General features: G+C 40.2%; 2 protein-coding genes across 2 annotated transcripts; both read right to left on the bottom strand.

The window, feature by feature from the left end:
• Positions 1-6301: 6301 nt before the first annotated feature.
• LOC124409050 (nuclear transcription factor Y subunit alpha) lies at positions 6302-8727 on the bottom strand. Its single transcript, XM_046886443.1, has 8 exons — positions 8529-8727; positions 8299-8435; positions 7700-7873; positions 7507-7598; positions 7211-7352; positions 7079-7109; positions 6585-6685; positions 6302-6319 (listed from the first exon to the last, which is right to left on the bottom strand). Exons 1-8 carry the CDS (start codon positions 8725-8727, stop codon positions 6302-6304), a joined length of 894 nt encoding a protein of 297 aa, XP_046742399.1.
• Positions 8584-14436, bottom strand: LOC124410067 (zinc finger protein 62-like). The gene is made up of 13 exons (XM_046888181.1): positions 14284-14436; positions 13988-14206; positions 13791-13903; positions 13525-13691; positions 13214-13404; positions 12294-13115; positions 12109-12213; positions 11864-12022; positions 11472-11764; positions 11315-11395; positions 11107-11224; positions 9402-9634; positions 8584-8829 (listed from the first exon to the last, which is right to left on the bottom strand). The coding sequence occupies exons 1-13, from the start codon at positions 14434-14436 to the stop codon at positions 8727-8729; spliced, it is 2757 nt and encodes a 918-aa protein (XP_046744137.1). The 3' UTR covers positions 8584-8726.
• Positions 14437-14757: the final 321 nt, after the last annotated feature.

Here is a 14757-nt window from a genome sequence, read left to right as displayed (position 1 = left end):
TGCGCTGATATCATTGTGGAGTTCCGATTGAACCGCGCGGCTCGGCAGCCTGGTTTGTTCGGCTCGAGTAGGTGTGCGTGAGCTTCCTGCCCTCTCCAAATAGCGCAGAAACACACACAAGTGAACGTCTCAATCGACAACGAGCGGCGGCACGAGAGCTGGGAAACCGGCGGGACTCTCTATAATGCCATTCGCGTATAGAGGGTGACTCGATTCAGAATCGAAGTCTTCGCGAAAATTCAAGCCGATGTTTATTTGACCAAAAATTTGGGCGACGCTTGGTTTCCGAGTTACAGAGCATCGAGTTCTGCCAATCAGCGACGCGGCCCCACACCCTCAGCATCACGTGACGGTCGTCTGATAGGCCAAATTTAAAACGCTCGAAACTCGGCAATCATGCGTCGCTCGAAGTTCGCGCTGAAAAAGTTTCGCTTCGAAATTTCTCAAACAAGCTACTGGGCATGTCGGCGATCAGTCTGTGCTCGGGCACCCTGTAGACGCGAAATCGTTGCGCCGTTCCTGTGTTCTATGAGCATTTTATACCCGCTCGAATTCGGTCCTTGTATGCAAATGTAATTCATAGGCGTTTCAGCGAATTAGATTTGCGGGAGATTGGTCTTTTTTTCCATCCCTGAAGTTGGATACCGACATTTACTGAACTCGATACCCCCGATGATTCCGTGCGATATTCTATACGAGCGAATCAGAGTCCCTCGACACATCTGAGACCCGCGGTTAGCAGGTGGTGAATTATCAAGTTAGCACAAAGGGTACCGCTCTCCCGGTTAATGGCTTCCCTTGGTAATTCCCCACGCCGGTACACTCAGCCTCCAGGATATCGCTCGGCTTAGGAACGACCAAAAGTCTCGCGGCGCGGTGGCACGAGCCGCCCTCCGTCACCGCTGCACCGCAGAGCCGTCAACGGGTGACGGAAACGGGGTGTGAGGTACATGTAAATCCGAGTAAATAAGGTTATTCAGAATGTACGTGAGGTAATTAATCAACCACTTGGCAGTTTAGTATCGAATTACGTCACTGCGGCCGCCATTTGTGTTCGCAGAAGTCGCGCGATATCCCGCGAAACAATTATCGAAATTCCACAAAGAACTCTCTCAAATCTTCCGCCCAAAGCGCATCGTCTCTTTCATTCGTCACTGCACTCTTGACGTCACTCCGCCATTGCGTTCCGCGCCATTTATCAGTCAACAAAATAAGTGCCACGTGTAATACACATGTTTTTCACCACCTTCCCGTTTCGATAATTCTTGATAACTTTTGAAATTCTTCAGATGATTTATCCGCGAACAATGGGAAGAAATTATAAGTTTTGTTACTCTAGTTCCTAATTTCTCGATTTTCTACTCCAACTTTGCGCAGGTTTGGGGGGCGACTGTGGTATTTTTGTCTGCCCTGGTTTGCCCTTGTTCCTATCCCCCCCGCCCCCTCCCCAGCCTCTCACAGCTCTCTCGTCTTTACCGTCGTTTTAATCTTTTCGCTTCCGAGATTTATTCCCGTGATTTACAGTTTGGATTCGTACCAGGCGCTGTCAACCGTTGAGACAAAGGCGCTGCTCTCCGATGAGACAGTTCTATTCTCTCTAGTTCCACAAAGTATCTCGCCTGCTTTCACGCCCGCCCAAACGAACGGAGAACACAGCGGCGCTCTCTTCACCTCTGCACTTCACCCGCTCTCCACTACCCACCTTGAGTATATCCGAGATTGTCTCCTGTTCTCTTATATTACCGATCCTCCCTCGCAATACCAATTCCTCGCCTTTCCTCACTCTCCAGTTCCAGCTTTGTCTTCTTCACGAACTGGTGAACAGGCGTCAAACTATTATACCGACTGTAAAGAACTCAAAGGCAACCAAAGTGTTTTTCTAATCCCAGTCGACAACCATGGCACCATCACACGATTTAATCGATCATCTTTATTTCAGACCTCGGTATTTTTTGAGGAACTTTGTAGGCATGAGGTTGATAAATAGATGACTAGAAAAGGTTCACTACCTGTTTTCGCGTCATATGAAAAACGAGTTTTCGAATCTCAGCGTCCTGATATTCTGTTTTTCCACGTTGAATGAAATTGAAATGTTTTCTTTTCAGACCAACTCGCTTCGAAGAAGCATTGCTGAAGGCTTGGATCAGACCCCGAGTCCAGGCGTAATTTATATTCATCGGAAGGTTTGATATTTAGGTACAGTGGAAGAGTCAAGCCGAGCGTTTTCCTTTCCACCACTTCCTTCGGAACGGGGACAGATAATAATGGAGAATAGAAAAATATACTAGAATGGACGGACGAATAGCTGTCGCGGTTAGAAAGCCACCGCCGGCTTCGCCGATCGACCTTTTATTCGCCAACAATCGATCTCAATAAAATAGCGTTACGCCGCAAAATGAGCTCCAATCCTATGCGGATAGTTCAAATGCGGCGAAGCCCTTCAGCGCATCCGAATCCCATTCCTAATATTGCACACTTTAATACCAGGCTGAAAAATTCCTCCCCGTTTTAGCCAGAATCAAGAACAATTCATGAGGTGTTTTCTTTTACATTATTGGAATTGGAATCAGACAGAAGTCAACCATTTCGGGACCGTCTTTGATATATTTGAAAAAAATCCATTGTGCCTGATTCTCTGTGTACATTATATATATATTCCCTGAAACCCCTGTAGCGCTTTACCTCTAACCCTGCACCGTTGGTTAATTTAATTTGCGAGAACACAAAAGGCGTTACCCACAATCCAACGAGACCGGTTTTCTTTCAGCCACCTTGAACGATACCTTAAAACCGTTCATTCGTTTTACAGAAGGAAAAGCCCCTGAATTTACTGACATTTTTCCGCCCATGTACGTACGGCTTTCACACATATTGGCATCATGAACGCCTTATTCGGGAGAGCGAATTCTGCACTCCTGATTCCTTTGTGTCTTCAAGGATTGTGAAAAAAATCAAGTAAATCTAATTGTATTACGGAAATCAGCGCTGATACATGCTGTGGCGAATTTCGGGGAAAGCACAATGCGCAGAGTAACAGATAAATACAATCTCTCGGACATCGGAGAGAGTGAGTTCATGTGTGTAATAGCGGGCAAGTTGTCCTAGAAATTGCGTCTATTTATTGATCGCCCGTATATACATACTCACTTGTGTATTACACTCGCCTAGATACGTCGAGATGTGACGACATATTCCTCAAGCTTTAAAAATTTCTACTTTCCGAGGGGCGCGTTATATACATAAAATATGTCGGAAGAAACGAGAATAAAAAAACGTAACGAGAAGCTAAGTGGGAAAGTATTAACGCATATATATCTGTTTTACTGGCGAAAAATTCGGCCCGTTCGCGCTGCATTTGCCCGTGCTATTAGCTCTTAAGTTAAACCGGAAATTCGGATCCGGATCTGCGCATCCCCAGCTGCCGGGCGGCAAAGAGCCCTAAAGAAATTTATACCCTCTTTCAACCTCTTTGGAAAAATACCTTCGGCCAACCCTTCTCGCCGCTGCTGAACCTTAGCCCAACCCTCGATCAACCCCTCAACCTCTTCACAGTCCCAGTGTATTGGTGTACCGCTGAACTCTTTCGACTGCTCCGATTCTTCCCAATTTATCGGCAATCCTTCGCCGAATGAACAGCCTAACGTGACTCCTTGTATTTCAGTTTTCACGATCGCTTGACAATAGTGCGATATAGCAACTCTGTAACGAAATTGGTTTGTAAGTAGAGAAAAAAAACACACAATCATTTTCATCTTGTAATTTTTTATTGAAGAAACAACAGGGTACAATCTTATATTAAAAGTTCCTCGTAGTGTGCATGTAAAGTTGACAAACATTTCAATTACGTTTAATAAATAATCTGAATCTTCTTGATTATTCTGGGAATTAGTCATGTATCAACTTCTTTGTGTGAAATTCTGCAAACAAAATTATCAATATCTTAGAGAAAATCGGTTGAGTTGACAACGTAGTCAGAGAACGAGGAGCAGGGGACAATATTTCAGTCAGTAAACAAGTAACAAGTAACAAGTAGCCAGGCATCTCCAGCAGCGGGTGGATACGAATATGTTTGTGTTCATGTACGTACAGAAGCGTAGGTGTGCCGGTAAATTAATTAAATTTCTACCGAGTGTAAGAGAGCCAGCGCGGAAGCGAACTCGAGCCCCGGGTTCAGCTCGAGGGAATATTGTAATTAAGATATGCACTTCTATTCCCCGTTTCCTCTACAACATGGCCAGATATCATTCCAAAGATTTATGCGTTTTAACACGCGAATCACAAAACCATTGTCCGTTCGTCTTGCAGCTTAATTGCAACTTCTTCATATCATTCGTTCGACTATTTATTCGCATTGGAAGATAATGTGAAAACAATGCGACGAACCGCCTGTGGACAAGCAACCTGAATCACGTCCCATAGATCTGTCGTTTGGATTGCCTTGACGCAGGCGTGCAAATGTTGTGTTTCCGAATTATTTTCCGTGTAAACAAACGGGATTTCCGAATATCAAATTATGTTCTCTGATTTTACTTTCAGTCTGACACCCTTTCAATCATCCTCCACTTTCATATTCATCCTCGAGTTGGCTACAAAAGTTTCGAGAGACAAGAGCCTTAGTGATGCTCGTGACGTGTGTCAATGTGGAGACTGAAGTCTAGCGGTAAGGCGCTGAAGTCTAAGCATTACGGGTGAATACTACTTGCGGATGATCCTGTACGCCTAAGAGTCTGCAAGATGAATACGTTTCGGCATTCCTGTGGATGCATAATGAACCTGCGGGACTTCAATTAGGGCTTAGGAATATGCTCTACTGTTGGGATAAGCCAGCCGTCGTCCAGATGGATGATGAAACATTCCTCGCCTCCGGGATAAATGCAAAGTAAGCATTTTCTGGGCAACTACTGCATTGGGAGCGATAACTCAATGAAGACATTTTTAGAGTTTATTTTCTTGCAGAGTTACGAGTATACAACAACTGGCAGTAAAAGTTACTTAATAACTTAGTTCACCATCGCAAAGACGTGTAAGGATGCAAAATTAGCACAGCTGATATGATCATGTTAATATAATGAATGGGTCAAGAGCTTATACACATTGAGAGTATCGATTAAATAGTCGGCGAAAATCCTGGGATTAACTCTTCCTCAAGAGGAATTCTGGGGCCAAAAATTTATTTATCTTTCTATCGAGGAGATATAGACCAGGTAAAATGTGAAAAAGACATCTAAAACATCGTAAAATTAACAGCTGCGAATTTACCAAGGAAATCTTTTGATTCGTGATTTTTAAGTCACATTTGTGATTCCGGTCAAGTCTTGTGTATGAAATGTTATTATTTTACACTAATCGTATAATAAGGTATTAGCAATATTGTGGCTTCTTGATTCTTCTTGAGGAAAAATGCGTGAAGTATGTAAATCATTGGTGAACTTCGTAATATCATTCAGTGCACTTTATTTATAATTAATATACATGAAAGAGGAATAACTTATAGAAAAATGGAGTCGGTCAATTTTCATAATGTTCGAACCTAATGTTTAGAACCTAAATTTTCTAACAACTACAAAAGAAACATGCCTTATCTATCTAGCGATGCGACAAAGCAAGGTACACAGGATTCGCAATTAATCATAAAATTGTATGGTGGCGGTAATCATTTATTAATTAGTCTCATCAAACGTCATAAAAACGCAATGAACAAACACCCACACATTCGCTCAATTCTCTTCGAAAATTATCGATATCTCAAGTTTATTCATTTCTAACAACTTACACTAATCCTCAATCTTATTCTCCCAATCATTCATTTATAAAAGATTCGTTTTAGCGTATTAGTAACTATGTACATCTTTGCTTCGTGAAATTTATAAACACGGTTCCTGTAATCTCGTTTGCACTCCACGAATCATTCATTATGCAATCGATGATTTATTGATCAGATAATTCATCCAATAATGTGATATTCGTAAAGTAATGTATGTGATTGACTTTCAGTTACATAAATCCGGTGTAAACGATGTTTGACTCATTGAAAATGACTGTTACTTCAAATCGTGTATATATTTGTTGAATTATAAGTCATCTGGCAAAGTTGACTAATGTAAATCAGTTGACTTTAACACACGATTGTTCTCAATATTCTACAGTTCCACAGCGCAGTATCTTGTTATAAGTAAAGATAATCCTGATCCCATTAATCTTCAGGATATCGTTATTGATGAGTACGATGGTCAAATTACATTTAACAGTCCCATAATTTAGAAACTCATTGATTGCACTTTTCTCAAAATATTAGTTACCCTTAGATCGACACAGATACCTAGTGAAGATCACACTTGCAGTTATTTAGTTTGCCCTCTCATGCATTCCGAATGAGAAATCGTAATTTAAAGCATTAAAGTAAAAACCAAAGACAAAAATACCCATTCTGTTTCCAAACAGTTTTACAATTCAGAACTGCATTGGATACTATTTGAAGGTACATAAATAATGCAGGGCTTTATTTTTATGAACTCACTTACTGTAGTAACTTCGATAATTTTAACCCAATTAATACACATTGAAAAAATATCTACAGTACATACAAATACACTGTATGGTTTTCTCAGTATATCCATGAAAGCTGATATACTGTGAGAAATTTTAATATGCGTGCCCAACTTTTTTCGTATCACGTCCAGCGAATCTTTGGTTCAATAATCAATAATGAAACAAAATTAAATTAAACTCGTATTGTCATTGAACACAATAGAAAAGATTTTTCAAAATTAGTTTTTGGCAAATCTTCACTTCGCTCAGGACATCAACAAAACCCTACCACTGTTCTACAGCTCAACTTTTCGCTTCCTAATCATTCATTATACGTATATTTGAAATAAAAATAGATAGTAGCATGTTTTGTTCAATTAATTGAAGAGACAGAATTATTAAAGATAGTCGTATAGTATTGTGCGCTCAAGCCTATCAGCTTTCAGTCTCTAAGAATAAGAGCTCTCTATTTCTCTTTCCCTTTCTTCGGCCAAAAGAAAATACAATCTAAAGAGACTGCTGGTAGAGTAAACGAAAACAGAACAGATACGTGCAGAAAGATGCCTGGTGTAGTTGCGGCACTGGTCGAATATATAAGTATGCGTAAAACGCAATTTGGATTTTCCCATGAGTCATTCACGACGCTATTCGATTATCGTCCGTGATACCCTTATCGACTCACCTCAATTATAATTGCAGGTGTCATGTTGTCGTTACTGTGATGTTGGCCTACCGCACTCGTCGCCGGTAGCGATATTGTACGAATAGTATTTGTACTACTCGTCGTTGTTATATGCTGAGTAATCATCGTATTTGTGTTTGCCCTACTGAGGAAACAATTCGTTTTAATTGCTGCGTTCACATCGGCGCTAATTATGATTTATTCCATTCCTAAACATTTGAAAACTGATTTGTTAGCCGATCTTTCTATCCATCTAATGAAATAAGTAGGCAATCTAAATAAGGTCATTTACGAACCTTCTCTTTTTTACCTGGCCAGAATGAAAACGACCTCCTTCCCCACGAATCCTATTCATTGCATGCCTGTGGCGTGACTCGTGTAGGTATTTCTATAAACGAAATGAAAAATATTAACGGGTTGCATGATTTTCTCTACTTTTCGTCTCAATTGAAGTCGCAAGTAGACAGATTTATTGTTCGATCAACTTACTGGTCTTTCTTTGGGTATTTTTCCTTCCGCTTCTAACTTGGCACGGGCTTGACGGCGTTTTAAAATGCGACGATACTGCTTAGCATTGACGTACAAGGGTTCTTCTTCGAGAAATTCTGCATTAGGTAACGCAACTCTCTGGAATTGTGCTTGACCACTGTTTCCGGGCACCATCTGTTGATCACATTTAACATTTAGATTATTGTCAAAGTCAAGGTGTCCGCAAGTGTTCAAAAAAATCCTGAGCATGCGAAAAAAAGTAACAAGTCTTTTTATGATAGTAACAATACTTTGAATGAGTTAATAATAAACTACAACCATTTAAATCTGTCCATGCTACAGCGTCGGTGAGTTGTATTACAAACGGAAACACTACTGTACAAAGCTCGCGGAGTAAATAGTGATAGAAAACTTGTAGATGATAGGGCAAATGAGGATAATATTGGATATAGATGAAAACAAGGAAATCAGCTAATAATTTAGATAACTAGACCATTGTCAGCTGTGGTGTTAATGTTGCTCTATGATCACTACAAGTCTGTATAATATTTGATACACGGACTATGTGAGTGAAAGAGGCTTCGCCTAATAGTAATCACCATGACAATATTTCCTGCCTGTGAAGCTGTTGCGGTAGGACTAGAGAGTGGTTGTACAGGAGCAGTGTTCGCCGTAGATGTAGACGTCTGTGATGTAGTGCCAGCAATTTGCATCAGGTTTCCGTTGATGTTGATAACTGCAATGCAAAAGAAGCAACCAAGGTTTCAAAGCTTATGTTTGGCAAGAAAGGAATAGAATAAAATACATCCAAAAGATTATCATCACCTACCTGTTGGCTGGGCCTGCTGTACTTGTCCTTCGAGTTGAACTGGCTGATAAATGTAGGTTTGTCCATCAGGAGTTTGAATAATTTGAGGAGTCTGTGGTTGCTGGATAACTATTTGTTGCCCAGCCCCAGCTAAGCTGGAGACGGGTACTACTTGAATCTGTCCATTAGGTGCGGCAACCTGGATAGTTTGCGGCAGCATCATTGCTTGGCCGCCCTGACCCATTTGAACAACCTGAACGGCTCCTCCGCTGCCAACCATGACGGTCTGACCTTCGCCAAGTTGCTCCATGATGACGTTTCACTGTCAACAGAGCAAGAATCCAGGATGTTAAAATCGATCATTCTTACACCGATAGAAATGAAATAACCGAAAGTAATATTCGACACAGAATAGCGAAAACATACTGCTTGCTAAAACCGCGTATTTCAGGTTAGAATTGCAACGCACGGTGACACTCTGGGAAAAAATTACAAGCGTCCGTGCTGCTGACGCAAAGGCAATATTGCGTATAACCTAGTATAGTAGCAACAACAAGTAACTGTAAAAGGCGAATACGAGAGAGCTAGGCATCGATAATAGGCGAGCAGACGGTCGCGTAAATCAATAAATCCGTGGGTGCATGTAAATCGTCTGATAGAAGGTCAGGACGCGGGGCGTCGAAACGGTAGCAAGGCATCGTTGATTATTAAAATCGCCATTACCATTGCCACGAAATATCGTTTGCATCAAACATGGCCGTAGCCGTTTCTCTAGCGGCGTATGTGAACGTGGAGACGGGTAAAACGTGTCTGACATAACGAAAATAACGAAATTGATCGAGGCTCCATGAGCCAAAGTGATCACGGTAGATGTTTGATAATTTGTGGACTTACATTGGATATTTTCGTCGGCACTTTCCCAATGATTGGTCGGCAAATTGAGGACCAATGGTCGGCGATATAGAGCCCGGCTGTAGCCTGTATTGGTGCGACTGTGAGGGGAACTGCCAGTCCGGGGCGAAGCGGCGGTCGATGCCCCTTCGATGCCCGCCAATGGCGCCCGCCCTTCCTCTTTCTGCGACGCGGTTCGCTCCCCTCCGCCACCTTACTCGCTCCTTACTCGCCCCCTACACCCGCTTTCTTTCAAAATATCCGCTGGAGCATCGTCCAGTTTCATTTTCATTCATTTTCCACGAGTCAACACTCGCCGAGAGTTTCGGTCCACAGCCCTTTTTAAATAAATGTGCTTCAGATATTTTTACCCCCCTCTCATGACGCATTTCAGGCTTGACATTACAGGCATACAATGTGCATAAATCAGAGAATTCCACTATTCGCAGGCCACGTTTCGCAATTCACGTTATAACGCGTACTACGATGATGATTATCGACCAATGCGACGTTGATCACGTGATATATCAGCCAAATATTTGATTTTTCAAGATGTAAGGGTTTTTTAATTTAATGTATACATGTGATACGTTTTTCGATAAACATGTGTTTGTATTTGATCGTTTTCGCTTTACACACGATAATTGGGAAGATAATTATCAGGCGTTCGTTGTATGGAGATATTCAGTATGCTCGGTAAAACTTATACAGTGTTGTATGAATGTACGACCGTTTTTTTTTACTTTTCGTTTCTTTCAATTCTTTTTACCCAATCGTTATAATTAATGTCTTTGTATAAATGTAGAGTTGCAGCTGTACCTTTGTCAGCAGCTTAGTGACGTAATATATGGTAAATTGGAATTATGCAATGGAACCAGATAACGCGTAGCTGAAACTATGCAAGCTTGTCATTTCATTGAACGAAACAAAAATTAACGCCTTTGTATGATAAGTTCATAACTTTACTGCTTACAACTTCCTCTGATCTAGCTACATGCGTTGGATACATGCACGTAATAAACTTTCGACCTAATTCTGGCTTCAACGAAGAATAAGCCCTTTTTCATATTTCGAATCCGTTTTATAACTCCTTTTGGTATTTGAATATAGCGGCTATCGATAACCACATTCACACCCAGCTGTGATGTTAGTAAGGGTTCGTAACCCATCGACTGTGTGCACGTACGAAAGATAAGAGGCAATAAGAGGAACTTGTATTGAAGAGTTGAATGTTTGAGTATATAATTAATTTATTGTAAAATATATGAAGAGTACAATGAAATGTGGAAGAGGTAAAAGGGAAAAAAAGTGGATTTAGATGTTGGCCAAAAGAGAGATGACTCGAAAGTGTGTATATGGGGGGAAAGGGGAAGGATGCAAGGGACTGGTTAGTTACAGTTTAGGAGTAAAGGGAGCATTCCGCCAATGCGATATGGGAACCAAGAAAGTGAGGTGATGATAAGAAGAGGATGTAGGGTATAAGGTAGCTGTAAGAGTGTGGGAAAAGAATCTAAGGTCTGGAGGACATAACAACGGAATAACAGTTGGAGAAAAAAATCTGAAATAATTCAGCAATGCTATTTAGAGTTAGGACTTTAGTATAAAAAATCATGAACGGAATAAAAAATTCTAAGGGTAAATCATTGGTTGAGTTGGCATGGGATACCTCATATCAATTATTACTGGGGGCCAAATGATGAATGCGCGCCAGGTGTGCGTTGAGTCTCCCTCTAACATAAAACAGCTTGCCGCACTCCTTGCACTCGAACCTCCTCTGCTCAATCGCTGCATGTTTTCTGAGATGACTCTTTAGATTCAGCTTGTTGCTGAAAATAATAAATCACGTATTTATCTCTACGAGTACGAAAATTGGACAGCATAGAAGAAAACTAAAAAGTTTCACACGGTTCGATTACCTTAGAACTTTTCCGCACAGTTCGCAAATGTAATTTCCTTTTTCATGCCTCACCATATGATCCCATCTCGCAGTAATACTTCTGTAAAATAAAGATTCAAGGATTTTATAATTTGATAGCTAATGTTTATTGAACCGCAATTTAATAATAATGGTACCTGAAAGATTTTCCGCAATGATGACAAACAAAAGGTTTATCTCCAGTGTGTATTCGCTCGTGATCGAGTAATGAATAGTAAGAAGTCAGTTGTTTACCACAGTATCGGCAAATGAACACATCGCGGCTGCTCTTGCTCTGACTTCCATCCTGTTTAACTTTCGAATTGCTCTTTGCGAACTTGACAGTTTTACCATGGACATCTCTCAAATGCTTCCTTAGAATTTGCACACTTTTAAAGACATTATCACAGAGATGACAAGTATGTTCGGAATGTTTAGCGCGATGTCTGATCTTTTTGGTGAATATAGAATGAAAAGAAAATGCAGGTAAATACCAATTGCAATATTATAATGCAACTTATAATAAAAATTAACTGCGGTCTGCTTTTACCATATTAGCATTTCGATTAAATGTATGGCCGCATATGTCACACTGGTAAGGCTTGGTTCCGTTATGAATGGTTTGGTGTAATTTGAGTTTAAATCTATCTCCGAAAGCCCGGCTGCATATTTCACATCTGAACTTGTCCCAGCATGCAGGGTCGTGAACCTGGAATTATAAGTTCAGAATAATTGTAAAACTATCCTAGTACGAATATCAATGATGCGTTCAGAAAATGCATGCTCTAAACTTACATTGCGATGCTTTTGATATAGCACCTTGTCAACAAATATTTTTGGACAAGTGACACACTTGTAGACCGTCACTGATGGGTCTTTGAGCATTACCTGTTTGTGTACCTGCAAAGAGAAAAACATGAGAAAAAAAGCAATGTGAATATCCATTTTTTATCATACAAAATATTTAATTATCAACTCACTCGCATGTGAATCATAAGCTTCTGTTTCCTCAAAAATACTTTATTGCAATACTTGCAAACGTGTACAACATTTCTTGAGTTAGAATTTTTCTTTTTCAATTGGTTATGGGCTGCTCGTTTGTGCGTAAGATACTCAAATACAGACTGACACCATTTTTGGCACAGCGAACATTTGACTCGTCTAGGCAAATGGGTAATGTGATGCGTGCGAAATTGCTTTTCATCTACAAAGACTATTTTACACTTCGTGCAGTTTAACTTTGATAGATTGTTGCTTGATTTTGAAGATTTTTCAAGTAGCCGATTTAATGGCAATGAAATATCAGGGTAATTGCTGGTTAATTGTGGTATTTTAGATTCTGAATTGATTGTGTCAGGTGCGTCGTCCCAAAGTTCTTCAATCTTCACGCAGTTGTCGCATGCTAAAATTTTACCACTATGATTTAACGTTTTGTGGGCTAGCAGTTCGTGAGATGTTTCGAAGCTGTGATCACAGAAACTGCAACGCCATTTCAGAAGATGAGAATTTTCTATGTGCCTGTCAAACATATTCATATCTTCGAAAAAATCGTTGCACAGGTCACATTTTATCGGACCGTCTATCCGAAATACAGGCTCCTCTGTCTCCATGGACTTAAATTCAGAGACTTTTGATGCATTTCTCGTTGGCTTTTTGTAACCCTGGGGGGTTTTTGACTTGTTGAACTTTGATCGAAGGATCATATCAGCTCTTAGAGAACCGACTATTAATTTATAACTAATGTTTAAATAATATAAACAATGTTGGCAAATGTATAGAGGCAGATTGTCAGTGGGCAAAACCTGCGATAAAAAAAGGAATCGGATGTAATAATTTCAAGAATGTTTTATAGAAGAAAAAAATGTTGCTGGTTTTGTTTTTGCTATTATCTGACACTTACTATTACTGGTAAACATCTACTTATTTTCTCAGCCAAGTTAGAATCCCCAAATATTGGAAAGTAGTTTTGACTTTTGTTGCTCGCACAAATTCGGCAATAAATATTGCCTCCTGGGTGGGTAATTTCAACAATCTTATCCAATTTGTTGTTAAATGGTTCCCAGATCGGATCAAGATCAAAATCATTGTTCACTATAATAATAAAGGTACTTGACCCTAACATACACAGAAAATGCAGTACTGCAAAACTATGATTAAGTTTTTTGGAAATCAAAGAATCAGTATACAAAAATGCGTATATCAAAAACTTACTGTGAATATTTGGCATTGCGTTATTTTTCAGTAGCAAACCATTGTTTGAATCGAAGCAATCCATAGAAAAATGTTTTCTGCAAATTACACTTTCGGCAGTTGGCATCCAGCCTTTTCTACACACTCTTAGCCATTTTTCTAAAAGAACAGGGTCGTGTAGTGGAAATCTGCGAAATGACAAAGTATATTATAATTGTTCACCTATGAATAAACATCTAGGAAACAAATGAGATATGCACAGAAAATAATCCGAAAGAACAGCTTACTTATAAAAGAATGATTTCAACCAATGCGCTTCGAATTGGCTGCTACAATTGGCTGCCGAGCACACAAGTGTCTTCCTATCGGAATTTTCATTACTTTCGTGGAGGTTCGAGTTCTAAACAAATTAATGTTAACTCTATTTGTTTTCACTTTGTTCTACAATCGGGATACACAAGGCAGTTTAAAAACTGACCTGCACCTTGAAACTTCTAATAAGTGCAGTGGAGGTATCTGAATGATCAGCAGGTAATCTGTTCACTTTCGGTGTTGCTGAATCAATGAATTTTGGCTCTTCAGGAGGCCTTTTAGGTAGAGGAGGATGATTTGATGATTCAAATATCGTTGGCACTGCGTTACATTTCAGTTTCCGAGTACCGTCTTCCCTAGTCTTTTCCCATTGATCCTGGTCAAAGTGTACCTAAAGAAAACAACAGGAAGCAGGACGATGAGTTAGAATGTACATTTCTTGTATTATAAATGCACTTCCAGATTCACCTCGCATAATCGACTGTTGTCAGTTGGCTGCCACCTGTCTCTGTTCATCTGCGATGCCCAAAGTGCTCTCCTCTCAGGATTCCGTGGAAAGCTTTTCATGAAAAAACCTCTGTCGCCTCTATTCGAACAACCAACTGCCGAACAACCAGACATATCTGCTGAATGTTAAACAGATTTTGTGTTTATTCTTGTTTTACCAGGAATTCAACGAGTTCAAAAAAGCGAAAAAACTTTGATACGAAATAAAGAATTTTTTGTGATCGGCTTCAGAGGTTTTGGCAGAGAATGTTTCACATTTTTGTAAGCCTAACCTCCAAGTTTTGTGTTATCCTGGTATTGCTATTCTTCAATTCATTTCGTATAATCTGTCCTGAAATGAAAATTCACACGGGTTTCCCGTGGCGTTTTCTAGTGTAACAGATTCTATAATTGATGCTCCAATTACTGTAGCAGAACCTCGATCATCCACCGGAT

Source organism: Diprion similis, chromosome 8 (genome assembly GCF_021155765.1).
Source record: "Diprion similis isolate iyDipSimi1 chromosome 8, iyDipSimi1.1, whole genome shotgun sequence".
NCBI classification, from domain to species: Eukaryota; Metazoa; Arthropoda; class Insecta; order Hymenoptera; family Diprionidae; genus Diprion; species Diprion similis.
Note: the sequence above shows the minus strand (reverse complement) of the source record. Positions and strands in the feature narration are given on the sequence as shown.

Excerpts from the sequence above, each read along its gene's own strand:
- LOC124410067 (XM_046888181.1), bottom strand. The coding sequence starts at position 14,436 with ATGTCTGGTTGTTCGGCAGTTGGTTGTTCGAATAGAGGCGACAGAGGT. Across the intron at positions 13,405-13,524 it reads CGCAATGCCAAATATTCACA|TGAACAATGATTTTGATCTT; the intron begins GTAAGTTTTTGA and ends TTATTATTATAG. Across the intron at positions 11,225-11,314 it reads CTGTGCGGAAAAGTTCTAAG|CAACAAGCTGAATCTAAAGA; the intron begins GTAATCGAACCG and ends TATTATTTTCAG.
- LOC124409050 (XM_046886443.1), bottom strand. The coding sequence starts at position 8,727 with ATGCTGCCGCAAACTATCCAGGTTGCCGCACCTAATGGACAGATTCAA. Across the intron at positions 8,436-8,528 it reads ACAGCAGGCCCAGCCAACAG|TTATCAACATCAACGGAAAC; the intron begins GTAGGTGATGAT and ends TTTGCATTGCAG. Across the intron at positions 7,110-7,210 it reads CACCTGCAATTATAATTGAG|TGCCGCAACTACACCAGGCA; the intron begins GTGAGTCGATAA and ends ATATTCGACCAG.